Source organism: Ceratotherium simum, chromosome 39, assembly GCF_057802395.1.
Source record: "Ceratotherium simum simum isolate JZ-2026a chromosome 39, ASM5780239v1, whole genome shotgun sequence".
NCBI lineage: Eukaryota > Metazoa > Chordata > Mammalia > Perissodactyla > Rhinocerotidae > Ceratotherium > Ceratotherium simum.
Genome location: NC_141938.1, coordinates 4,506,364 through 4,533,809, shown reverse-complemented (window position 1 = coordinate 4,533,809; position 27,446 = coordinate 4,506,364). Strand labels below are relative to the sequence as shown.

General features: G+C 42.3%; 1 protein-coding gene and 1 long non-coding RNA gene across 3 annotated transcripts in view; both read right to left on the bottom strand.

The window, feature by feature from the left end:
- Positions 1–22,962, bottom strand: part of LOC147912115 (uncharacterized) — a 36,612-nt gene extending 13,650 nt beyond the window's left edge. The window contains exon 1 of one of the 2 annotated variants that reach the window (XM_087425968.1): positions 22,850–22,962. In XM_087425968.1, the coding sequence (XP_087282094.1) occupies positions 22,850–22,852 (3 nt within the window). In that variant the 5' untranslated portion in view covers positions 22,853–22,962. The remainder of the gene's footprint in view (positions 1–22,849) is intronic. The other variant, XM_087425969.1, reaches the window with a different exon arrangement.
- Positions 1–27,446, bottom strand: part of LOC147912110 (uncharacterized) — a 360,528-nt gene that overhangs the window by 42,410 nt on the left and 290,672 nt on the right. The gene's annotated exons all lie outside the window — the stretch shown is intronic.

Here is a 27,446-nt window from a genome sequence, read left to right as displayed (position 1 = left end):
CTCACAGGAGGAGCTGCCCAGCAAGCAGCAGCTCACAGTGCAGGAGCCTCCAGGCTTTCTCATCAGCCCGTCCAGACAAGAAGGCCTAGGGGAAAGGGAGGGGTGAGGCTTAAGTTTTCAGTCGCCAAATGTCAAAAATGTGGATGCTGGCCACTCATTACAAAAGCAAACACAGCTGAGAAAAATAAGCATTTGCACTGGTTTGTTTTTATACAAAGAAACACTAACAGGATGATGAAGCCGTGATCAAAACCGGTCATTTGAGGGGGGCTGGAGTCAGATGAGAGGAGTGGGGCAGGATATTCAGGCAGGGAGTCTCCTTAAGTTAGTTTCCTCTTAGGAATTTTTTTTTCACTTTCCCATGCATTATTTATTTAATATAGGGAGAGAAATTTATATACACACATCTTCCTACGGTTGATCATGAGTTTTAATTAACTTCTGCTTTTTAAAATTAATTTAACTTTAACTTTTCTACATATGAAACCGCTCCAAGATATAATCCTTTAAATACTAATAAACAGGGCCGGCCCCGTGGCTTGGTGGTTAAGTGCACGCGCTGCGATGCTGGTGGCCCGGGTTCGGATCCCGGGTGCGCATCGAGGCAGCACTTCTCCGTTCATCCTGAGGCCGAGTCCCACATACAGCAACTAGAAGGATGTGAAGCTACGACGTACAACTACCCACTGGGGCTTTGGGGGAAAAAAATAAAATAAATAAAATCTTTAAAAAAAAAAAATACTAATAAACATAAAGTGTAAACAAATCCCTTTTAACTAAAAAGACATGGGGCATGATAGTTTGTCCCTCCACTGTATTTCACACTGGGGATATTTTCAGGATGAAGTAGCATATTATAATATATTAGGGGTTTGCAATTAAGCCCTGAAATAAAATAGGAATTCCAAATATTTACATCAGGATTGACCAGTTTCCTCCTATCAATTAAAACAGAAATTCAACTGCTTTTTCCTCACAGACATTATAATAGGAATTCCTTTTCCTTAGGACCAGTATAGCCTTTTAAATGTCTAAGTTCTCTAGGGACATGAACACACAAAAACTGATCTAAAATAGGAAAATGCAACTGAGAACTTGAACACATCCATCTCTCATCTTGAGGTTCACTTGCCTAAATGTAACAAACATTCCATTCATTCCTAAGTGTTTTATTCCTTTTGATTCTATTGTCAGTATATTTCTTAATTTCATTACCAGACTGTTCATTCCAAGTGTATGGAAATACAATTGATTTTTACATTTTGATCTTGTATCCTATCATTTTCCTGACCTTAATTTGCAGTTCTACTAATTTTTTTAGTGGATTCCCTAGAATCTTCTAAAAATAAGCTATCTCAGCTGGAAGTAAAGATTAGTTTTACTTTTTTCTAACCAATATTTATGCATTTTATTTCCCTTTCTTGTATAATGGTTCTGGCTAAAATCTCCAGTACATTCTAGAATAGAGGTGGCAAGAGCAGACATCCTTCTTTGGTTCCGTATCTTCAGGGGGAACCATCCTTTCTTTTACAATTTAATCTCTTAGCTGTGAATTTTCCTTGGATGGTCCTCGTGATGTTAGGAAATTTCCTTGTATTCATGAAAGGGTACAGGACTTTGTCAATTATTTTCCCTGAGTCTACTGAAATGACCTGCCATTTTTCCTTTTTACTCTATTGATATCATTTACTACGTAAATGGAGTTTAAGATGTTAACCCAACCTTTCATCCCTGGAATAAATCCCACTTGGTCATGGTGTATGACTCTTTTATATATTGCCAGATTGTGTTTGCTGGTATTTGTTGTACTGGCTTCACGAAATGAGTGCAAAGAGTTCTCTCCAGTCTCATTTTTGAAAGAGTATGTGAAGAATTGGTATTAAATAATCTTTGACTGTTGCAAGAATTCTGCATTGAAACCATTTGCCTTGCCTTTCATCATGGGTGGATATTTGTTTACTAATTCAATTCCTTCACTTCTGATAGTTCTATTCAGATTTTCCACTTATTCTTGACTTAGGTTAGTAGTTTGTTTCTTTCAAGGAATTTGTCCATTTCATCCCAGTTATCTAATTTTTTGCCGTACAATTATTCATTGAAATCTTTTATAATCCTTTTTATTTCTATAAGGACAGTAGTAATACTCCTTTTTCTTTCTAATTCTATGATTTTGAACCTTTCCTCTTTTTATGTATATCAGTCTAGCTAAAGACGTGTCAATTTTGTTAATTTCTCCATAGGACCCACTTTTGGTTTCATTGATTTTTCTCTGTGGCTTTTCAATCTCTCATTTCATTAATTTCTGCTCTAATTTTTATTATTTCTCTTTTTCCTTGCTTTGGGTTTAGTATCTCATCTTTTCAACTCTGTTAAAGTAAAAGGATAGGTTACTGATTTGAGATCTCTCTTTGTTAGTATAGCATTAATAGCTATAAATTAATTTCTTTGTACTGTTTTAGATTTGGGCCACATACTTTGACCCTTCAAGTATATATCATTACATCAAGTATGATATAAAGTTCCTCATTAGTTCTAGTACTATTTTTTGTTTGAGAGTCTATTTTGCTAGTTATTTGTATCATCTCTCCAGTTTTCTTGTGGGGACTATTCCCAGATGTACATTTTCCCATACTTTTACTTTCAAACTGTTTGTATCTTTGAATATACAGTGTGCTACCTGTACAGAGCAAATATTTAGATCATGGTTTGTTTTCTAATCTAAGGTGACAGTCTCCTCCTCCTGTTTGGATAATGTAATCCATTCACATTTAGTATTATTCACATAGTTGCAATTACACTTTTGACTTTTGACATTTTACTTTTTGTTTTATACAATTCTCATGTTCTATTAAATTCTCCTTTCCTTTTTTTTTTTTTTTTTTTTTAAGATTTTATTTATTTTATTTTTCCCCCCAAAGCCCCAGTAGATAGTTGTATGTCATAGCTGCACATCCTTCCAGCTGCTGTATGTGGGACTCGGCCTCAGGATGGACAGAGAAGTGGTGCCTCGATGCGCACCTGGGATCCGAACCCGGGCCACCAGCATTGCAGCGCGCGCACTTAACCACCAAGCCACAGGGCCGGCCCCCTCCTTTCCTTCTTTATGGCTTTCCAATGCATTAATTGATTATCTTCTAATGTAGCATTTTAATTTTTAAATGACTTCACTATATTTTTGAAGTTACCTTTTTAAAGGTTGCTCTGCTATTGAACACAGACTTCTTAATTTATAAGAAGGAGCTTCAGGTGTATATTAGCTTAATTCTAGTGATAGATGGGATCTTTATTCATATATAGCTCTATTTCCTTTTGCCATTTTTGTGGTATTTTTATATAGATTATATCTATTAATAACGTAACCAAAACTATACTGTTACAATTATTTCTTTACCATCTATACTCACTTCCTTAGCCCAACACACCTTTGTTCTCACTCACCATCTTTGGGCTTTTAATTAGAAACTAATTACAGAGATGGTCTCAAGATGGCCTTGTAGGCAGACTCTGAAATCACCTCTTCCCATGAAGACAATGAATTTACAACTACTTTTGCAACAATTATCCCTAAGTGAGAAATGAAAACTGGATTTAAAAAACCCACAATAAGGGACAGTGCTGACTGAGGCGGAAGAGGCAGAAATTCCTCTCTGGAAAGAAAAAAGCCCACCTTCTCTCTGCAATGCTTCACAGCTGGCTAGGAGCAAACCTTTTTTTTTTTTTTTTTTTTTTTATAATTTTATTTATTTATTTTTTTCCCCCAAAGCCCCAGTAGATAGTTGTATGTCATAGCTGCACATCCCTCTAGTTTGCTGTATGTGGGACACGGCCTCAGCATGGCCGGAGAAGTGGTGCGTCAGTGCACGCCCGGGATCGTACCCTGGGCCGCCAGCAGTGGAGTGCACGCACTTAACCGCTAAGCCACGGGGCCGGCCCAAGGAGCAACCTTAAGGTGTGAAGCCTTCCCTGGAGGAGTGGGAGATCTGAGCGGGGAAGCATTACCACAATAAGCAGCTTTTGGACGCAGCACAACCAAGACAAGTGTCACGATACCTGGCTTTGCTGGATACTGACTACAACAGGGAATATGTCCAGAAAAGCGATGGGACATAAAGGAAAAAAGGGGCCAAGGCACAAATTCACCCATTTAGGAAAGCAACCTAAAATCACCAGAAAGGTGCACAGTCCTTTGGTGAAAAGAGACTCAACTGATAGTCTCTGGCTGCATCTTGGTGAGTGGTAAGACCTCTCCAGGGACTCAGACATTGGTGGCAGCCATTACTGTGACCTAAAACAGGCATGCTGACATAGACGCTGGCAGATGCCACTAGAGTTCTTCCCCCGGCCTGTTAGTGCAGGGGTCTGCCCCACCTATTAGAGCACCAATTTAATCCAGCTCAGCCAAGGCTGGCATCATGCCCTAGGGACTGGCTGCACCCAACAGCAAGGTAGCAGATAAACAACCTATGAAGCTAAAATGAAGGTCAAAAGACAAAAGTATTAAAATTACCTATTTCCATGGGGCCAGCCCCGTGGCTTAGCAGTTAAGTGCGCACGCTCCGCTACTGGTGGCCCGGGTTCAGATCCCGGGCGCGCACCGATGCACTGCTTCTCCCGCCACGCTGAGGCCGTGTCCTACATACAGCAACTAGAAGGACGTGCTACTATGACATACAACTATCTACTGAGGCTTTGGGGGAAAAGAAAAAAAGGAGGAGGATTGGCAATAGATGTTAGCTCAGAGCTGGTCTTCCTCAGCAAAAAGAGGAGGATTAGCATGGATGTTAGCTCAGGGCTGATCTTCCTCACAAAAAAATAAATAAATAAAATAAAATAAAATCACCTATTTGCATGATAAGAGGGTAATGGGCACATATGCACAAAAAAAACGTTAACTATGATATCAAAAACATAAAAAGTGGGAGCAGGGGAGTAAAAGAGTAGAGCTTTTAGCAAGAGACCAAATTTAAGATACCAATAACTTAATACAAATTGCTATATTATGTGTGAACCTCATGGTAATCACAAACCAGAAACCTATAATAAATACACAAAAAACTAGGAAAAAGGAACCCAAACATAATACTAAAGAAAGCCCTCAAACCACAAGGGAAGAGAGCAAGTGAAGGAGAAAGGAAAAGAGAAGAACTACTAAAACACCCGGAAAAAAGTAACAAAATGGAAATAAGTATGTATTTATCAACAGCTACTTTACATGTTAATGGTACAAATGCTCCAATCAAAAGAAATAAGGTGGCAGACTGAATTAAAAAACAGGACTCACATATATGCTGCATACAAGAGATACACTTCAGACCTAAAAACACTCATAAACTGAAAGTAAAGGGATGGAAAAAGATATTCCATGCAAATGGCAATGAAAACAAAGCTAGGGTAGCAATACTTATTTCAGACAAAATACACTTTAAAACAAAAACTGCAACAAGGGACAAAGAAGGGCACTACATAATGATCAAGGGAACAATCCAACAAGAGGATATAACACTTCTATGCAGCCAACAAAGGAACATCTAAATATATAAAGCAATTATTAACAGACATAAAAGGACAAATAGACAGCAATGCAGTAACAGTAGGGGACTTTAGCACTCCATTTACACCAATGGATAGGTCATCCAAACAGAAGATCAATAAGGAAACACTGGCCTTAAATGACACATTAGACCAGATGGACTTAGTAGATATATACAGAACATTCCATCCAAAAACCACAGAATACACATGCTTTTCAAATGCACATGGAACATTCTCCAGGACAGATCACATATTCGGCCACAAAACACTCTCAATAAATTTAAGAAGACTGAAATAATACAAAGTATCTTTTCTGACCACAACAGTATGAAACTAGAAATCAACAACAGGAGGAAAATTGGAAAAGACACAAATATGTGGAGATTAATCAAAATGCTAGTGAACAACGAGTGGGTCAATGAAGAAATCAAAGGGGAAATCAAAACATATATGGAGACAAAGGAAAATGAAAATAAGACATGCCAAAATTTATGGGATACAGCAAAAGTGGCTCTAAAAGGGAAGTTTATAGCAATACAGGCTTACCTCAACAAACAGGAAAAAATCTCAAATAAAAAATCTAACAGTGCACCTAAACGAATAAGAAAAAAGAACAAAGACCAAAATCAGAAGGAAGGAAGGAAGTAATAAAAATCAGCGCAGATATAAACAATAGAGACTAAAAAAAAAAAAAAGAAAAAAAAAAGAAATCAATGGAACTAAGAGCTAATTCTTTGGAAAGATAAAATTGACAAACCTTTAGCGAGACTCACCAAGAAAAAAGAGAGAAAGCTCAAATAAATAAAATCAGAAATGAAAGAGGAGACCTTACAATGGACACCTCAGAAATACAAAAGATTATAAGAGAATACTATGAAAAGCTATATGCCAACAAATTGGATAATCTAGAACAAGTAGATGAATTCTTAGAATCATACAACCTCCCAAAACTGAATCAAGAGGAAACAGAGAATTTGCATAGACCAATCATCAGTAAGGAGATCGAAACAGGAACCAAAGACCTCCCCAAAAATAAAACTCCAGGACCAGAGGCTTCTATGCTGAGTTCTACCAAACATACAAGAAGATTTAACACCTATCATTCTCAAACTCTTCCAAAAAAAGTGAACAGGAGGGGAAGCTTCCTAACTCATTCTATGAGGCCAACATTACCCTGATATCAAAACCAGACAAGGACAACAGAAAACAAGAAAATTACAGGCCAACAACACTGATAAACATTGATGAAAAAATCCTCAACAAAATACTAGCAAATTGAATACAACAATACATTTAAAAGATCAAACACTATGATGTAGTGGGATTTATTCCAAGGATGCAGGGATAATTCAACATCCACAAATCAATCAACGTGATACACCACATTAACAAAATGAAGAATAAAAACCACACGATCATCTCAACAGATGCAGAGAAAGCATTTGAAAAGATACAGAATCCATTTATGATAAAAACTCTGAATAAAATGGGTATAGAAGGAAAACACCTCAACATAATAAAGGCCATATATAACAAACCCACAGCTAATATCATACGCAATGGGGAAAAACTGAAAGCTATCCCTCTAATAACAGGAACCAGACAAGGATGCCCACTCTTGCCACTCTTACTTAACATAGTACTGGAAGTCCTAGCCAGAGCAATCAGGCAAGAAAAAGAAATAAAAGAGATCCAAATTAGAAAGGAAGTGAAACTGTCACTATTTGCAGATGACGTGATTTAATATATAGAAAACCCTAAAGAATCCACCAAAAAACTTTTAGAAATAATAATTAATGAATACAGTAAATCAATATACAAAAATCAGTTGTGTTTCTATACACCAACCACAAAGTAGCAGAAAGAGAAATTAAGAATACAATCCCATTTACAGTTGCAACAAAAATAACAGAATACCTAGGAATAAACTTAACCAAAGAGGTGAAAGACCTGTACACTGAAACTATAAAAAACTGTTGAAAGAAATAGAAGAAGACATAAAGAATTGGAAAGCTATTCTGTGCTCTTGGATTTGACGAATTAACAGTTAAAATGTCCATACTTTCTAAAGCAATCTACAGATTCATTGCAATCCCTATCAAAGTTCCAATGACATTTTTCACAGAAACAGAATAAAGAATTCTAAAGGTTATATGGAACAACAAAAGACACTGGATAGTGAAAGCAATCCTGAGAAAAAACGACAAAGCTGGAGGTGTCACACTCACGGATTCCAAAATATACTACAAAGCTACAGTAGTCAAAACAGCATGGTACTGGCACAGAAACAGACACACAGATTAATGGAACAGATTTGCCCAGAAATAAACCCACACATCTGTGGACAGCTAATTTTTGACAAGGGAGCCAAGAACTTACAATGGAGAAAGGAAAGTCTCTTCAATAAACGTTTTTGGTAAAACTGGACAACCACATGCAAAAGAATGCAAGTAGACCATTATCTCACCCATACAGAAAAATTAACTCAAAATGGATTAAAGACTTGAACGTAGGATCTGAAACCGTGAAACTTCTAAAAGAAAATATAGGCAGTATGCTCTTCAACACTGGTCTTAGCAGCATAATTTCAAGTAAGATGTCTGACTGGACAAAGGAAACAATAGAAAAAGAAAACAAATGGGACTATATCAAACTAAAAAGCTTCTGCACAGCAAAGGAAACCATCAACAAAATGAAAACACAACCTAACAATTGGGAGAAGATATTTGCAAACCATATATCTGATAGGGGGTTAATCTCCAAATTATATACAGAACTCATACATCTCAACAACAAAACAACTAACAATCCAATTAAAAAATGGGCAAAAGATCTGAACAGACATTTCTCCAAAGAAGATATACAGATGGCCAACAGGCACATGAAAAGATGTTCAACATCACTAATCATCAGGGAAATGCAAATCAAACCCACAATGAGCTATCACCTCATGCCTCTCCGAATGGCTATAATTAATAAGACAGGAAATAAGAAGTGTTGGAGAGGATGTGGAGAAAAGAGATCTCTCATACACTGCAGGTGGGAGTGCAAACTGGTGCAGCCACTATGGAGACTCCTCAAAACATTAAGAATAGAACTATCATATGATCCAGCTCTTCCACTGCTGGGTATTTACCCAAAGAACATGAAAACATAAACGCATCGAGATATATGCACCCCTATGTTCACTGTGACACTATTCACAATAGCCAAGATTTGGAAGCAATCTAGGTGCCCATCAAGGGATGACTAGATAAAGAAGATGTAGTATATGTACACAATGGAATACTATTCAGCCATAAAAAAGGATAAAATCTGGCCATTTGTGATAACATGGATGGACCTTGACAGTATTATGCCAAGCAAAATAAGTCAGAGGGAGAAAGTCAAATACTGTATGATCTCACTCATAAATAGAAGGTAAAAACAACAACAAACACATAGAGACAGAGATTGGATTGCTGGTTACCAGAGGGGAAGGGGGAGGGAGGAGGGTGAAGGGAGTTATTAGGCACATGTGTATGGTGATGGACTGTAATTAGTCTTTGGTTGGTGAACATGATGTAATCTATAAAGAAATCAAAACATAATGATGTCCCCCCAAAATTTATATAATGTTATTAGCCAATGCTACTACAATAAAAAAGATTAAAAAAAGAAACATTACACAAATATCACATTCCTATATGGAACAAGCACAACCACACATAAAATATGTAGTGTTTTACAAGATTCTTTGATATCAGCTAAGAGAAGAAATGAGAAAATAGGTATTTATTCTTTCATATTTACATAATTACCTATTCTGGTGTTTTTGCTTCTTTATGCTGATATCAATTGCCATCCTGGGTCACTTGCTTTCAACCTGAAGAACTCCTTCAGTAATCTCATAAGGCAGTTGCCTATTAACGTATTTTCTCAGTTTTTGTTAATCTGGGAAAGTCTTTATTTCATCTCTATATTTTACAAGATTGTTTTGGTGAATATATGACTCCTTGTTGACATGTTTTTTTCTTTGTGCACTTAGAATATGTTACCCCTCGGCCTTCTAACCTCCCTTTGCTCTGCTGAGACATCCCTTGTTAATTTCACGGGGGTTTCCTATAAGAGTTTGGTAATTTTTGCAATTGTTTTATCCTCAGTGTATAGTTCCTACTTTGATGTATCATTGCATGTCTCATATTTTCGATGCAAGCCAGACAATTCACATAATATTTTGTCGCAAGTCTGTGTATTGGTCCCCTTCCTACTGAGACTTTTTATTGTTTTTAGCTTATTTTTTCTTCAATGACTAGGTGGATAATTTTAGTTAATTCTATGTACTCCACACTGAGTGAAAGCTCCGATATAGCTCCTAGAATCAGGCATGGCTTTGAGTACGTCTACCGTCATGAGTCAGTGGTATTGGTAGGGCTCTCTTCCTCTATCACAGGCACACCCCATGGTTAAACTAGATTAATGCTGGCTGATTGCTCTAGTGTTTTCACCAGTATCCCGCAAGGCATAACTTCCTCTACTAAATACTCCAGTGCAATTCTGGCTCCTCTGCAAAATACTTTCTGAAGTCAAGGCTTGACATTTGTTCTGATCTTTGGGAGTGTCACATCATCACTCTCATTCCCTGGTTCTTCCCAGAAATCTAGTCACCCTACAGTCTAAGCTGTATCTTCATTACATACACAAATCTACTAATTGTCTTTCACCTCTTTCTCCACTTTCTTGAGAGTGTCTTTTGACTTGAACTTTTTATGGTATCTTGCTAGGCAAGTTAATTACTTTGGGAAGAAATGAAGGGCTTTGTGTTCGATGGTTGGCTTTTCCCCATGTTCAGGTAAAATCTCTGTGCCAGGACTCTGGAGCTGTGGTGGCGACATTAGGAAGCCTCTCCCTGGGTGACAATCCATTTTAGGAGCTGAGTGATCAGTGCAGTGGAGAGACAGCAGCCAGAGGCCCTCTTGATTGTCTCCTGTTACAGCCACCTCATGAGCTGGGGAAAGAGTGACCAGTGCCCAGTATTCTCAGCAAAGCACGAGCACAACAGAGACTCTGTACCAGGAGAAGGGGCTGGGTGCAAGAAGGGGGTCCCCACTGTCCATGTGAACCAATGAAGGACTTAAATTCAGCAATAGGGAGCTGAGGGCAGGATGGGTAATGTTGAAGTCCTGCTCATCCTAGGAACAAGCCCTTGTTCTGGAAGCTTCAAGAGAGAAATGTGTCTTCTGGTTCAGGGTGCAGCACTCTGGAGAGGAGTGTTCACTTGCTGAGCTGAGAGTGGGGAGGGAGTGGACATGGTTCAAATACCACACAGTCTCCCCTTTCTCACAGAATTTCTACTGATTTTCTTGAATAGGTGTTCCTCAATTGCTGTTTGCCTTCAGGATAATTTCCAGAGGCTTCAAATGGTTGTTTAAAAATAATTTTAGGGGCCGGCCCGGTGGCATAGCACTTAAGTGCGCACGCTCTGCTGTGGTGGCCCGGGGTTCGGATCCCGGGCACGCACCGACACACTGCTTGTCAGGCCATGCTGTGGTGGCGTCCCGTATAAAGTGGAGGAAGATGGGCATGGATGTGAGCCCAAGGCCAGTCTTTCTCAGCAAAAAGAGGAGGATTGGCAGATGTTAGCTCAGGGCTGATCTTCCTCACAAAAAATAATAATAATAATAATTTTAGGGCTGGCCTGGTCGTGCAAGCCATTAAGTGCGCGCTCTCTGCTGCGGGAGCCCGGGGTTTGCGGGTTTGGATCCTGGGCGTGCACTGACGCACCGTGTGTCAAGTCATGCTGTGGTGGCGTCCCATATAAAGAAGAGGAAGATGGGCACGGATGTTAGCCCAGGGTCAATCTTCCTCAGCCAAAAAAAAAGGAGGATTGGCAACCGATGTTAGCTCAGGGCTGATCTTCCTCACACACACAAAAAACTATAAAAATAATTTTCACCACTTTCAGTGGGGAGCAGGTCAGTGGAGCTGCTCATATTATTATACCACCCCAGTGTATTTGATACACCGTCCCTCTGCAGATTGATATACAATAGCACTACAGGCTGTAATACCACTTATTTTACAAAGAAATAGAATTGAGATTATTAATTTTTTATAGTCTTAATTGGTCATTCTGGGATTTTTCTGGTCAGCATCAATGAGGTAACCTTCCACATGGGCCCTCACCATCTCACAAAGGAAGAAGAGGTTATCTAACCAATAACATCTTTCTGTCCCTAAAGTGCAGTAACTTTACCTAAAATAATCCTTTTGTCTCTTTATGACTTCCTTGTCCCACCTTTAAAATCTTTTCCTTTCTGTCGCCCTTTGGAGCTCCTCTCTACTTGCTAGATGAGATGCTGCCCAATTGATGAATTGCCCAATAAAGCCAATTAGATCTTTCAGATATATTCACTTGGATTTTTGTTATTCAACAGTATTAAAAATAAAATATGGTTGATACATTTTCTTTTGTCTCTCATGATATGTTTATTGTGAATATCATGTTCCAAAAAATCAGCCTGATATTTACAAGTGTGCCTGAAGGCTGCTCCTAGCATGAGTTCTAGCATTGACTTCTAGATCCCCCATGTTCATGTAGATAACAATGTAATTCACTTCTTGAAAGTCTTTTCAGCATTTATATACAAAGAAGCAATTGATAGTACATCTTTTTTCTTCCCTTTGATATGCAAAGGACACATGGTTTACTTTGTGAAACATGCTTTGCTTTTTTGTTCATGTAAAAATAAATCCTGCACCTATTTTCATATCAGTGGTGGACATATGACCATCATATGATGGTCCCTTACCAGGCCATCCCTGATCCAAGGCAGGACCTAATGGTCCTCAGGATTAGTCAATCTCCAGGCATGCATGTTAGAGGATGCTCTGGCCATAGGTCAACATCATCTTCATATTTTTACACTTTTAGCTCATTGGAAATGGTCTAGCTGCCTGGCAACAAGAACAACGTCAGCTACTTATCCAAGGTCACCGTTTTGGGAGGAAGCACTCTGGGATAATCTTGCTCAGGATTACTCAAACACATAAGGAGGTCACACATGTCTCTGCATGTACTGAATTCAAACTGCAGAGCCTCACTTCAACCCTCAGGTTGATAAAAAAGCTACAATTTCTGAAACACATACTGACACCTCAGTTGCACTCAGAAGCAGAGAAAACAAACAGGGGGTGCGGAGGCAGCTTTGGAGCATCAAGACAGTGAGGGGCCCCTCTGTTCCCATGGGAGGATGTGAATGGGTTATCTGAATAATTCTGAGGACAGACATGGTAATGATACCCACTATGCTACTGACTGATAAGACTGTAATACTCTCTGTAAAAGTATAACACTGTACTATACACTACAAAACTAATCATACGTGTGTTAAGTAAACATAACTTACTTTACTTATATATAATATATACTAATTATGTATAATACTATATGCTACCTATACTATATACAGGTAATACACTACATATAACATATATATTTATATGTACACATATACACACTGCATTCTAAATTCTCTTTCTATATCTACACATAAAGATATACACTATAGGCAGCATCAGATAATTTTATACTATATACTACATTATCATACAGTACACAAATATCTCTTTTTAATATAGATGAAAAAAGTCTCCATAAAATACTAGTAGAGTGAATCCAGCAATATATAAAATGATGTAAACACCATGACCACGTGGGATTTAACCCATGAAAGAAATGGTTTTACATCTGAAAATGAATTAACATAAGAAACCATTAATAGTATCAACTTCAACAACTACAAGACCATCTCATTAGATACAAACAAGCTTCAGACCAAGTTCAACACCCCTTCACAAAGAAAACACTCAATAAACTATAATAAAAAACCTCAGTAAACTACCTCAACCTGAAATACAGCATCAATGAAAACCCACACCTGCCATCATTCTTGATGGTGAACGACTAAAGGCTTTCTAAGATCAGAGAGAAGACAGAGACGTCTGCTCTCACCAGCTCTACCCAACGTGGTAAGAAAGGTGCTACCAGGCAATTAGGCAAGAACATGGAAAAAAATAACCATTCCAGATTTCAATGGACATACACACATAGCTCCACAGACAGACATACAAAATCACACAGACCTTATCATGGCATACAGAACTACACATGCATACACAGACACACAAACTCACAAACCCTCAGAGTTAATGGCTCAGAGACACATAGATGTTCCCATAGACACACAGAGCCCAGGCCCTCTGCACTCCTCCCCACTTTTCTGTACTCTTAAGGGCCAATCACCAAAGACATATGGTACAAATTTATTTATGTATCTTCTTTCTTCTCTCTTAAAATGTCAGCTTTAAAGTGAACAGGGCTATTCGCTCTGCTTTGTTCACAAAAGCATCTACTAGAAGGCCTGTCACATCAATCCTTCTTGCACATCAGGGCTCACAGAGAGACAGACACACACACACTCACATGGAAGCTTCACAAAGACCTCATCACAGGCCCAGACCTTCACACAATGCATTGTTCTCACTCCCATCCCACCTGGTAGAGGGGTGTCTCCCAGCTCCCAAACCAATCCCCAAAGAGGGTGTCTCAGCTCCTCCAGATGGGGAAGGGATTTCACCTTCCTGACACCACACAGGAAAAAAAGTACATCTCTGCAAAAAACACAAAATGGGAGACGGGATGGCAGAGTCAGGGCCCAAAAAGGCTGAAGTCATTATTTCCAGCCCCTCTCACTGCTACAAAAGCATCCAGAAACTCACTCATCATGAATTGTCCCTTTGTCACTTTTTCTGTTGTGAGCTCAGTGAGGGGACAAAGGTGAGTATGGCCTTGCTCAGCACCCATGTCCTCTGATGCGGGCTCTTTGGTAAACATCACCTCTGCTGTGGACTCATATTCCCACACACCTCACTCAGTCCTCCCACAGTGGCTCCACCGTCTTAACTGAGCACGTTCTCCTTAGGAGCAGCGTCCAATTTATACCCTTGAGATTTTAATTTATGGAGGTGATGAAGTGACAACATGGACAGCCTAGTGACATATAAAGATTTTTATTACTTACATTTCCCAAGAAAGGGACGCACGCCATTCCAGGCAGGGTCACAGGTGATGCATCAGGTTTGCTCAGGAGTTTGACAAAAATTTAGGCCACAGCCTTCATTTGGAGTGCCATAGGAAATGTAAGTCAGGTCAGAGTAAGCAGCTAAGGATTGGCTACTTTGAACAATTTCAGAAGCCTCTGGGGCACAGGGATGGTCCTCAGTCATCTTGCACCTGGCCCTGGGTTGGCTTAGGGCAGAGGAGATATTGTATTGGTGTGTGAGAGGTGGATAAGGAGGTCTGTAGGGACAGGGCACTGGACTGGGTGGTGTGCACGTGAAAGGCCTGCTCCAGACAGGCTGCCCACCAACAACGGGGAGTTAGGTCCCACTTGGGGGGGGCAGTGTCTCCCAATGTCTGAGAGGCCCCCAAGATGTCAAAACATCTTAAGAGACAGAAAATAAAACACATGATTAATACAATCACAAAGAAGACAGGGATGTGTCTGCTCACATCAGTCCAATTCAACATGGTGAGGGAGGTGCTACCAGGGCAATCAGGCACCACATGAAATAAAAGCATTCCAGATTTTAAGGACATACACACACACCCCCAGAGAGACATACAAAATCTCACAGGCTTTCCCCCGGACATACATGTGCACACACCCACACACTCAAAGTCACAAACCCACAGAGACAATGGCCCAGAGACACACAGCCCAGGCCTTGAAGAGGGGAGACTCAGGGCCCACAATGGCTGCAGTGATCAAGTGTTCCAGCCCCTCACGTTGCTATGATCACTTCCAGAAATGCGCCCCTCACCACGTGCCCCTTCCTCACTTTGCTTTCCCATTGGAAGCTCAGCGCAGACAAAAAAGATCCATGCGTCCTCACCCAGTTGCCAAGTCCTCCACTGTGGTCTCCACAGCCTGGGATCCATCATCCCCTGAGGTCTCACCTGCACACAGACCTCGTGCGAGTCAACCCCACAGGCAGTCCTCATCGAGCCCTTGATCACTACCCCAACCTGGAACATTCATTGATGGGGGGTGGAGGCCTTGGGACCTCAGATGCCAAGTCTCCCAGCCACGGAGACATCACCTTCAGAAAAGCACTGGAAGTTGTTGCAAGAGCACCTTTGGATGAGGCTTGCCTAATTTCTGCCTCTTCCCTTCAAGATACAGTAGGTGTGGCCTCTGAAAAATGAGAGGGGAGCATCACCTGTGCCTGTGCACTTCTGGAAAGGTGGAAACCGCTGCCATTTCCGCCACTTCCTTTGGCGTGGTGCCCATTGCATTCTGGGAGCCATGTGAAGGGAGGGGCCCCAGGACTGCAGAAGGTCTGGCTGAGAGCACCATTTCCCACAGGCCTCAGGCTGGAACTCTGCAGGGTGAGTCCTCTTCCAGAAAAAGTTAACACTGGCCTTGGTGGGCGGGCTCCAAACTTACTCTGGAGGCAGGTTCTGAGGTGAGGGAGCCATGGGTGGTCAGCACACGAGCCACTGAAACCCCAGGGTGGAATGTGCCAGATCCTAGGGCAGGTTCTTGCATCAGAAACCTATGGACAACTTAAGGCCATCATGGGTACCCCAGGAATCATGACAGAAGGTCACTGAGGCCTCTACAGTGAAGGAGTCTCTGAGGTCACTAACAGGCGTGTTGGTTGTATGACAATTTGAACAGAGTCTCCAGACATTTGTGGTAGGGGTGCCTATTCAAGGTGGCAAATTTGCAAGTAACAGCACCAACGGGCTCAAGTACAACTTGTAAACAAGGAATATATTGCCCCTCAAAGATAAAGAGAACCTAGTACATGTGTGGGTGCTGAGGGGAAAAATGGCTATTTCTTCACGGTGTCAGAGAAGGAGCAGGTCTCAGATGATCAAATTATTTCCAGAAATTTAACGAAGTTGTCAGGGCCTCATATTATATGCATGGCAATGTCCCATCCACTTTTGTGAGCTACATTTTTCAATATTTGCATGTCCTGAATGTCCTCAGAGGTGGTGTCACTAATATAACATGATACCTGTGTTCTTGGAGAAACCAGGATGCAGTTCAGATCCTGCTGCAATGACTGTGTGGGAGGGCACAGCTGTTGGAGATCCACGAGGATAACCCAGTAAAGGTGCATCATGTCCCTTCAGAGAAGAAGGCCAAGTGCAGCTCAGAGGCTGTTGACACAGGCACTGACAGAACAGACTTAGCCAAATCTGTGAGAGCAGGATATTTATCACTTGCTGATTGGTTGTAGCCAGTAATTTCCACACTGTTGGGACTGGGTATAGAGGTCTGTGTGATGCAACCATAGCCTCAAGTTGAGGTAAACCACTCTGAGGTGTCATTCGTCCTTTCCAGGTTTAATAACAGGACAAATTGGGCTGTTAGAAGAAGCACTGGGAACAGTCCACCCTTCACTAACTAGGTTTCCTATACAGTTTTCAATCCTTCAAGGCCCTGGGCAATTTACATTGGGCCATGTTAACGACTTGATTTGTGGGGTAAGGTCCCTAGGGTCACAATTTGTCAAGCCAATTTGTAAGTGGCAGAGACTTCATTTAAAGATTTTATTTATTTTATTTTTTCCCCCCAAAGCCCCAGTAGACAGTTGTATGTCATAGCTGCACATCCTTCTAGTTGCTGTATGTGGGACTCGGCCTCAGGATGGACGGAGAAGTGGTACCTCGATGCGCACCCGGGATCCGAACCCGGGCCACCAGCATCGCAGCGCGTGCACTTAACCACCAAGCCACAGGGCCGGCCCAGAGACTTCATTTAATTATAATTCTTGATCATTGGTTTAGAGCTTCCCAGCTCACTATGGAATGATTTAGGACAATGAGTGCTACGACCACGGAGAATCTAGGCAAACCATAGTTCTGAAGGCTAAAGATTAAACATTTGTCCTATCTGTCCTCTATATTGTATTCATTAACACCCCTAAGATCATCAGGGGGAACTTGCTTAAATGTAATGGGATCCAGGTATAACTGTAATTTGAGACCTAGTATTGATTAACTGCTTGAAGGTTTCTGAATTACTGCATTACGTCAGATAGCAAAATTAATTCAGAACCTATGTTGTACAGGCCCAAAAGCCCAGCAGTGTACCTTTATCTGTTTTGCTGTGTAAATTCCTCAGTATATTTTGGATTTCTAATTGGGTCAAATTATGGACCTTTGTTACCATATTTTATCTATTTTTCCTTCCTCCTGATCTTTCCTGTTTTGTTTTCTTTTTTTTTTTTTTTTTAGATTTTGTTTATTTATTTTTTTACCCCCAAAGCCCCAGTAGATAGTTGTATGTCACAGCTGCACATCCTTCTAGTTGCTGTATGTGGGACGCGGCCTAAGCATAGCCGGAGAAGTGGCGTGTCGGTGCGCGCCCGGGATCCGAACCCGGGCCGCCAGCAGCAGAGCGCGAGCACTTAACCGCTAAGCCACGGGGCCGGCCCCTGTTTTGTTTTCTTAATCATGGGACACACTTCAGGGGAGGGAGTACCTCTTCACCCTGGTATTTATAAATTTTTACCACCCAAGAGCCTCAAAACAGTGCCATCAGCATTAGGAGCCTCCCCTGTGACAACACTGGTTGGCTTACAGGGTTTAAACCCTGGGCTTAAGTCAGGTTTGAACTAATACCTTGTGCCACATGGGAGCCACGGGTGTTGTCCCCTATAACCCCGAAGGTCAGGATCTTTGTGGCAGTAGAGGCAGAGGCAGCAGCAGCACAGGTACTTAAGGGTCCTGGTGAGCCCTCTGGTGTTAGGAGTGTGGACTCAGCCTGCCACCCACTGCCTGCCTTTCCCCCTCTCTTCTCTTTTTTTAAATGACTGCTCTTTCAGGAGTGTGGGAGATCAAGATTTGGCTACCCTGAAATGGTTTTCTCTGACCGGACATTTGACCTCCCCCACTAACTGCCTAAAGAATTTGACTGATTAACTCCTTCCTGGAACAGATCTTCTATCTGATGGCTGTAATATCATGTAAAATAGATGTTACAATAGAAAAGGCACCAACAAGCCCATCTTATGGGAAGTTCCCTCTCTCTGGCCACATTCTCTGGACGGCCCTGCGAGGAGTTGCCAGACATTTACATTTATAAGGCAAATCTCCATTTGTAAAGGTATCTCCCTCTCTGTACTGGGAAGAGGGGGATGACCTCATTTCTAAAAATTTATCAATGTGGAAAGCGAGGCCTTAAATTTGCATAATAACCTTACTCCTGTTTACTGTGCTTTAGTGGTAATCTCCTGTAACTGACTCCTCCCACCCCCAACATCCTCCTTTGTCCTTAGCTGAAGATAGTATTTAAGACTACTGTGTTGAGAAACACAGTGTCCCTCCCTGGTTTCTCCCATGTATACATGTTATTAAACTTGGTACTATTTTCTCCTGCTAACCTGTCTTGTTAATTATTTGGCCAGCCATAAGAACCTTAAGGGAAAGGGCAGAGGGGGACTCTCCCTCTTCCCCCAGCAGGGGTGACCCTCTGATGGGCCCACCTCTCGCAAAGGGCATAGTCCCTGTCTACCCCCAGCCCTGGGGTATGTCAGGTCATCACAGCCTGTGGCATAGCTTCACTCTAACACGCAGATAAATCCTGAAAAAGACCCTGACCCAGGACTCATTTAAGGAGGCCCCAATCCCATAGTCCTGCTCCCAAATGCCTATAAATTGTTCAAACTGCCAACTCTGCTCAGCTGAACCTAGAACCGAGGCTTGGTGGGTCAACAATGCAACACGGGGCAGCACAGCTCACAGCACAGGCTCCCCAGCAAGCAGCAGCCCACAGTGCAGGCCGCCACCAGGCAGCAGAGCAGGTGAGCAAGTCAGAGCAGGAGATGACAGACCCACGGGTGGGGGTCATGTCTGGACACGCTGCTCAAGGCACAACTGTTATGGTCACTGCAGAGGGGTGGGTCCCTTGTTGAGACTGAGCCAAGTGTGGCAGACTTACACACTCACTCACACACCCACACACACAGAGTAGGAAAAAGCCGAGGACTCACATAATAGAGGTCTGAGGGGGAGGGCAGGGCCGGCCTCTCAAGCAGCTCTGGAAGGGCTCAGAAAGCAAGGAACTGAGCCTGGCCTGGGTGTTCACTGGGCTTGGGGGTGGGACCGGGTTAAGAGTTCTGCAGGGGCTTGTGCAGTGGATTCTCCTGCCTGCCCTAGAGGAGAGAACACCCAGGCTTTCTCATCAGCTTGTCCAGGTGGGGACACAAGGGGAACAGGGTGGGGTGAGGCCTAAGCTGTGAGCACTCATCCAAAATGTGGAGTCTGACTGCTCATTAAAAAGACAAATGTGCCTAAGAAAAATATGCATTCTCATTGATTGATTTATATAAAGAAACACTAACAGGAGGCTCAAGAAATGATCAAAACTGTATTTGGGGGTGGCTGGAGTAACAGTGCTGGAGGGGACCAGGATATATTGGCAGTGAGTCTTCTAGAGTGAGACTTTGAAATATCACAGATTTATTTCAAATAAGGAAATTTATGTACACTATATTTTACTATTTAACAGTCTTTTATTTAATTTTAACTTTTTTTTTTAATTTTATTTTTTCCCCCAAAGCCCCAGTAGATAGTTGTATGTCATAGCTGCACTTCCTTCTAGTTGCTGTATGTGGGACGCGGCCTCAGCGTGGCCAGAGAAACGGTGTGTCGGTGCGCGCCCGGGATCCGAACCCGGGCCGCCAGCAGCGGAGCGCGCGCACTCAACTGCCAAGCCACGGGGCCGGCCCTAATTTTAACTTTTGTACATAGGAAATCATTCTAAGATTTAAATACTTTAAACACTACCGGTTACAACAATGTAAACCATTCAAAATGAAAATTTCCAAATCTCTTTCTAACTAAAAGCACATGCAGCATCCTTGTTTGTCCTTCCCCTCTATCTCACACTGGGGGACTTTCAGGAATAAGCAGCATATTATAATGCAATAGGGCTTTGAGTTTATCCACTTCTATATAGCAGGATTTTTAAAGATTTACAAAAGCTTTCAGAAATGTCCCTCACATCAATTAAAATAGAATTCAATTGCTTTAGCTTTTTAAATTTCTATGATCTCTAGGGACATGCACATATGAAGCCTGATCTAAAAATGAAATATGTACCTGAAATCTTCAATATATTCATCTCACATCTTGAGTTTCTCTTGCCTAAATGAAAAATATATATATATATATATTTGTTTCCACAATTTTCTTGCTTTCCTCACATCCTATCTCTCAATCAACTTACAGTGTCAGGGCTCAAGCGCTAAGGGAAACTAGAGCCAAAGGGCTGCACTATTCAATCAATAAAGGAATCCAAAGGAAACAAACACAAATATTGGAATCAGCACAGATAAGCAGCCTGCTTCCCACAGGACAGAAGGAAAGCCACACTCAGAAGCTTCCATATTCCTGACCCTCCTGGTTGAGACAGAACCCCTGGAGTGGGTCAGTCCCTGGTGGAGGAGGGTGGGGCACCTGAGCAGCCACAGGAGTGAACTCTGGGACCTCCACACACCCCCTCTCCCCAGGGAATAATGCACATGCTCCCTCTCTCAGGCTTCCCTTCTCACAATGAGGAAAACTCGGCTGGATTCAGTTTATGGTTCTGACCCAAATGAACTCCCAAATTAATGGACCCTAATCCACGACACAGAACTCCTGAGTTTCACAGACTTTCTCAATATAAACAAATTATTCTGAGTGCATCTACACTGTGGTACAAAACTGAAGTCTAGAAGAGTCCAAGAAAACCAGTTATAAAGTCAGAAAGGGAATCGGTGCCTTCCTCCCACCCCCATGTGCACGTGCACCCCCAGCTTTCCAGCGCTCTGCAGCTTCTCTCAGTACAAAGGCTCCTTCCAGGGTGGGTGTGAGCAGGCAGGACACCTGTGACGGGAGGCTCCCCAGGAAGACCAAGGGGGCCTTAGCTTAGAGACAGTGCCCTCAAGCCTCTGCCCCCACTGATACCTTAAATAACACAAACCTAGTGTTTGAACAATCCAGCTAAAACACTCAAACCAGTCTTTATGTGGAAATGAGGAAATAAAATTGTATGACATTTTGCTGACTCAATAAGAAACCCCAGAGGAATGTACTGCATTCCAGGAATAAAGACGTTAATTATTTCCATGACAAGAGTTTGTTTTACAAACTATTAATCATATTTCAGCACTTCAGTTCTGCCAGTCTAAGCCCCGGAAATCCATTTGAACTCAGCGAAAATAAAAGAACAGACCTCAAAATATTAGAAATATGCTCAGGGAGGAAAAAGGAAAAACAATTTTTAAATCATGCAATGTAAAACTGGAATGTTTTATTTTTTTCTGAAACTAACATTTCCCAGCTTTGGAAACATTTTATATTGTCCACAGGCTTTACTGAGTAAATAAACTTTTATTCATTGAAAAATTGATAGTAAAATAAAGTGAATGTATCTTTTCAAACTGACAAACCCAGGAGGGGCGGTGCTGACAGGATCGATCACCCAGAAATTTGCCAAGAGGAACCTCCACCCAAAGGACTTAACGACTGAATGTCTGTGCCCAGGACACGTCCTGGGAGGAGAGACAGAGGATTTCATACAAGGTAGTTCCAGGAGGCTATTCGCTACTTTTTCCTCATGTAGAACATCCACAAACAAGAAATAAACCCTTTCAAAAGGGCCACCCATTGACTATGGGAAAATGATAATTAAAATACTGGGTGTGTTTGCAGTTGACTATGATGCTGTGAATCTCAGACTGGCAGTTGGCGTTTGGGAACGTGAGGAAGGATCTGGAGATGTAGGGATTTATTGCCAGTCCCAGGGAGAGCAGCGGGGCCAGGGTCGTGGATTTGAGACCCTGCTCCCCAGACATTTAGAAAATTCAGGAGAACACGAGTCCCCCTGAGGAGAAAGGAGGGACTGGGGACCCACCAGACCACAGCTCCGCCCACGCGGGAGCCCCAGAGACCGAGTCACGACTGTCCCTGATCCCCCTCCCCGTTGTCACCGCACCATCTGGGGACACGCGGGGCTGCGGGCGCAGAGCTGCCCAGAGAGGCTCCGGGGCCCAAGTCGCCGCGCGCAGTGACCACAGGACGCCCGGGGTCCCGGCTGCCGGCCCCGCCCCCACGCTGCGGCCGGAGGGGACTGAGGTCCGAGCGGCGCCACCGCGGACTCGGGTCCGCAGACTCGGAGGTGACCGCGGGGAGGCTGGTCGCGCCACGGCCAGTTCCGACCAGCTCCCCCTGCCCCAAACGTGTCTCCGAAACCCCGGCCAGAACTCTCACCATCTCTAAGTCTCCTGGGTCCCCCGCGTCCTTCCCGCGATTCGGCACAGGTCACAGCGCGACGGACGCGGCAGCACAGCAAGGCGACGCCTTTAAGGGCAGCGGCTCGTAACCGGAAGGGCTGTGGCGCGAGCAGGAAGTCGTGATGGGGGCGGAGCGCCGCCCCGCCCACCTGCCCGGGAGCCGACCCTGATTGGACAGTTCGAAAGGTCCTCGGGCCGGAGTGACAGCGGGATGGAGATAACGTGTCTGAGCCAACTCAAAGCTGGAAATTGTCCTGTCTGGGGACTTTTCCGTTGCAATTCAATGCTCCGAGGCCACTCGGGGAACTGTGACCCTTCTTTGCAAACAGACTTAATATCACCTCACCCTATGTAGGAATTAGTCTGTCTGCACTATGATCTCTGATTTTCCACCCAATGCTTCCCCACCTGTACTCAAATCCTAATTGAAAATATCCTATGGCCTCCCAAGCCTTTAGCTATGGCGGGAAGTTGGAACCCGCAGCCCTAGCTGAGCGCAAGGACTCTTCTCAGTCTAACCACTAGGTATGAGATGTTTTCATTCAATATCAGGTGTACGTTTTACCCTGGAGTGAAATTTATTTTAGATCATTTTTTTAATGCGTCCTGAGAGAGCTTTGTAAAAGTCTATAATTTCCCTAAGGTAATTCAATTCCTATTTGGACTGATATAACAGAAAAAACCAGAAAAGGTTATGTAAATATTGGATGTACCTGGAAAGTGTTCATATGCTTAAGAAATTGAAATGCAAAACTCTTTTGCATTGCAAAACTCTTCATGCATTTATCCACTTCTTCGAACAGTTTTTTTTTGGGGGGGACAATACACATGTAGCCAGAAAAACCCGGGACCCTGTCACTGTAGCCGAATCAATGAACACAATGACCAGGGATGGAGGAAAAGAAAAATGGTTTAATTTTTTCAGCAAGATGAGGCAGCAAAATGGGCTCATGCCCCAAAATCCACAGTCCTTCCGAGGCATTAGGACTTGGGGTTTTTAAAGGAAAGCCTGTGGGAAAGAATGTATCCTTGGTGACTGTGATTATTTGTTGGAGGAGGGATCCCAGACCTCTGGCGCCAAGCCGGCTGTTATCTCTACCTACTGCAGGAGATTTAGGGCTCCATCAATCAATCTTCTCGCGTCACTCGAAATTTCGCCTTGGGGAGCGGACGGCAGCTGCCACCAATTAACGATTACAAAGTTGACAAGGTTTTAGGCGGGGGAGGGGAGCTGTGGCTTTGCAGCCCGGCATCCTTCCGTCGGCCTGCGTTTAGCTGAGGTGGGGAAGCTGCAGGTGTCCTCTGTTTGTCTGTCCCTGTCATGGATGGTGGATTCGGCTCCAGGAACCAGGAGTTGGGAGCTTCAGCTTCCTGATAATTTCGAGATATCAGTCTCCCTGTAACAAACCACAAGAACTGGTAATTAGCCAGAGTTTCAGTTTGTAGCCACCTGGGCTTTTAACAATTTATTACCTCCACTTGCCTTTTGGAATTCAGGGACACAAAGGATAAAACAACCAATTTCTGCATGTGAATGTAACTTAGAGAAGCAGGGAAGGGGGAATGAGCGCTTTTTGGTTTTAACCCCATATATGCTGGGTTCAATTCGGGGGAACAGATACCAGGGCAGGCTTCACACATACCATATAATAGAGCCCTTTGACGTCTACAAATCACTGGTCTTCAGTATATTCACAGATACGTGCAATTATCACCACAGTCAATTTCAGAACATTTTCATCATCTAAAAAGAAAACCCTATACCCTTAACCTATCACTGCCCTATCTTCCCCCCTAGATCCTACAAGCATCAGCACTAGACAACCACTAATCTATTTCCTTTCTCTATAAATTTCCATATTTGTTGACTTTGATATGAATGGGATTATATAATATGTGGTCTTTGTATTTGACTTCACTGACTTGCTATAACTTTTTCAGGGAATTCCATGTTGTAGCATGGATCAATATATTTGTTGTTTTTTTTTTAATGAGATATAATTGATATGTAACATTAGATTCGTTTCAGGTGTACCACAATAAGTCTAGTTAACATCCATCACCACATATAGTTACAAATTTTTTTCTTGTGATGAGACCTTTTAAGATCTACTCTCTTAGCAAATTTTAAATGTACAATTCAGCAGAATTAACTCTAGTCACCATGCTGTACATTACATCCCCACGACTTACTTATTTTACCACAGAAGTGTGGCTTTTGAACACCTTCTATATCTATTCCATACAAGTTACATCTTATCCATTTTTAAGCGTATATATAGTTCAGGGCCGGCCCCCTGGCTTAGCGGTTAAGTGCGTGCGCTGCGCTGCTGGCGGCCGGGGATTCGCATCCCAGGCGCGCAGCGACGCACCGCTTCTCTGGCCATGCTGAGGCTGCGTCCCACATACAGCAACTAGAAGGATGTGCAGCTATGACATACAACTATCTACTGGGGCTTTGGGGAGAAAAAGGAGGAGGATTGGCAATAGATGTTAGCTCAGAGCCAGTCTTCCTCGGCAAAAAGAGGAGGATTAGCACGGATGTTAGCTCAGAGCTGATCTTCCTCACAAAAAAAAAAAAAAAAGAATTTCGTTTGTTTTTAAAGCTGAATACTATTCAGTTGTATATGTACACCACATTTTGTTGATCCACTCATCTGTTGATGGATACTTGGGTTGCTTTCACCTTTTGGCTACTGTGAAGAATGCTTCAAAACCACAGGTGTACAAATATGTGTTTGAATCCATGTTTTGAATTCTTTTGAGTATATACTCAGAAATGAAATTGCTGGATCATACGGTAACATTCTCTTTAATTTTGGAAAAACTGCCATACTGTTTTCCAAAATGGTGGCAGGATTTTACCTTCCCACCAGAAGAGCACAGGGGTTCCCCTGGGTGTTTTCAGTTTCCTGACGGTGTTCTTTATTTTTTTTTTTTTTAAGATTTTATTTATTTTTTATTTTTTCCCCCCAAAGCCCCAGTAGATAGTTGTATGTCAAAGCTGCACATCCTTCTAGTTGCTGTATGTGGGACTCGGCCTCAGGATGGACGGAGAAGTGGTGCCTGAATGCGCACCCGGGATCCGAACCCGGGCCACCAGCATTGCAGCGTGCGCACTTAACCACCAAGCCACAGGGCCGGCCCCTGACGGTGTTCTTTAAAATACAAAAGGGATTAAGCTCAATGAAGTAAAAGTTATTCAACTTTTTTTACTGTTTTTCCTTTTGGTGTCATATCTAATAATTCTTTGCCAAAACCAAGGTCATATTTTCCCCTGTTTTTTCTAAGAGTATGATAGTGTTATCTCAGAGTTAGGTCTTCCATCCATTTTGGTAAATTATTGTATATGGTGTAATGTAAGAGTCCAACTTCATTCTTCTGGATGTTGCTATCCTGTTGTCCCAGCATCGATTTTTGAAAAGAATATTCTTTCTTCATTCTTTTTTTTTTTTTTATAATTTTATTTATTTATTTTTTTTCTCCCAAAGCCCCAGTAGATATTTGTATGTCATAGCTGCATTTCCTTCTAGTTGCTGTATGTGGGACACGGCCTCAGCATGGCCAGAGAAGCAGTGCGTCGGTGCGCACCCGGGATCCGAACCCCGGGCCGCCAGCAGCGGAGCGCACGCACCCAACCGCTAAGCCATGGGGCCGGCCCTCTTTCTTCATTCTTGACACTATTTTTGAAAATCAATTGACCATAGATGAATGGGTTTATATCTGGAATCTCAACTTAATCCACTGATCTGTTTGTCGGTCCTTGTGTGATTACCACATACCTGGATTACCGTGCTGAGACATCCGATTTGAAATCAGGAAATATTAATCCTACTACTTTGTTTTACCTTTCAAGGCTGGTGTGGCTATTCTGGTTCCCCTACAATTCCACATCATTTATGAAACAGCTTGTCAATTTCTATTGTCAACTTAAAAAGCAAATTTGACTGTTATTTTATCTCAAAATGAGTGTTTTCAAGAACAGCCAAAAGAATTGCAATTTGGGACGTGCACGCTATGGCAAACCCATAGGCAAACCCAGCAAACAAAGAAAAGGTGCTGCTTTCATAGAGAAAAAGGGGGAGTAGGGAGGGGCTGCTCTAAATGAAAATCCATTGGGGAAAGGAACAGCTCAGGGCAGCAACGCCTCCTCATTGGCTGAGCTGCAGCATTTCTCATTGGCTGGGCCATTGCCTGGTGAGGAGAGAAATTTTCCTTCAGTAGGAAAGTAGTATTACTTGCTGTGGACACTATCATCTCTTCCAGAAGATGTATGATAGGGCGTCAGAGCTCCCCCTAACGGCCTTCTTGACTCTAATTTAGTTAAGGTTTCTTTTATTAATATCTAGAGCACAAGGAAGTCAACTGAGTTTCTGAAGGGATTTTGGTGAAAATCTGGATCATTCTGAGAAGTATTGCTGTCTCAACAGTGTTAAATCTAAGGATCCATGAAGATGGGCTATTTTCACTTTTATTTATTTATTTTTAGGGTTCACTCCTTTTTTTCTTGCCTTTATTGGTGAGAGAGGAATAAAGAGCAAGATAAAGGATGACTTTACTCCAAATCCTTCACT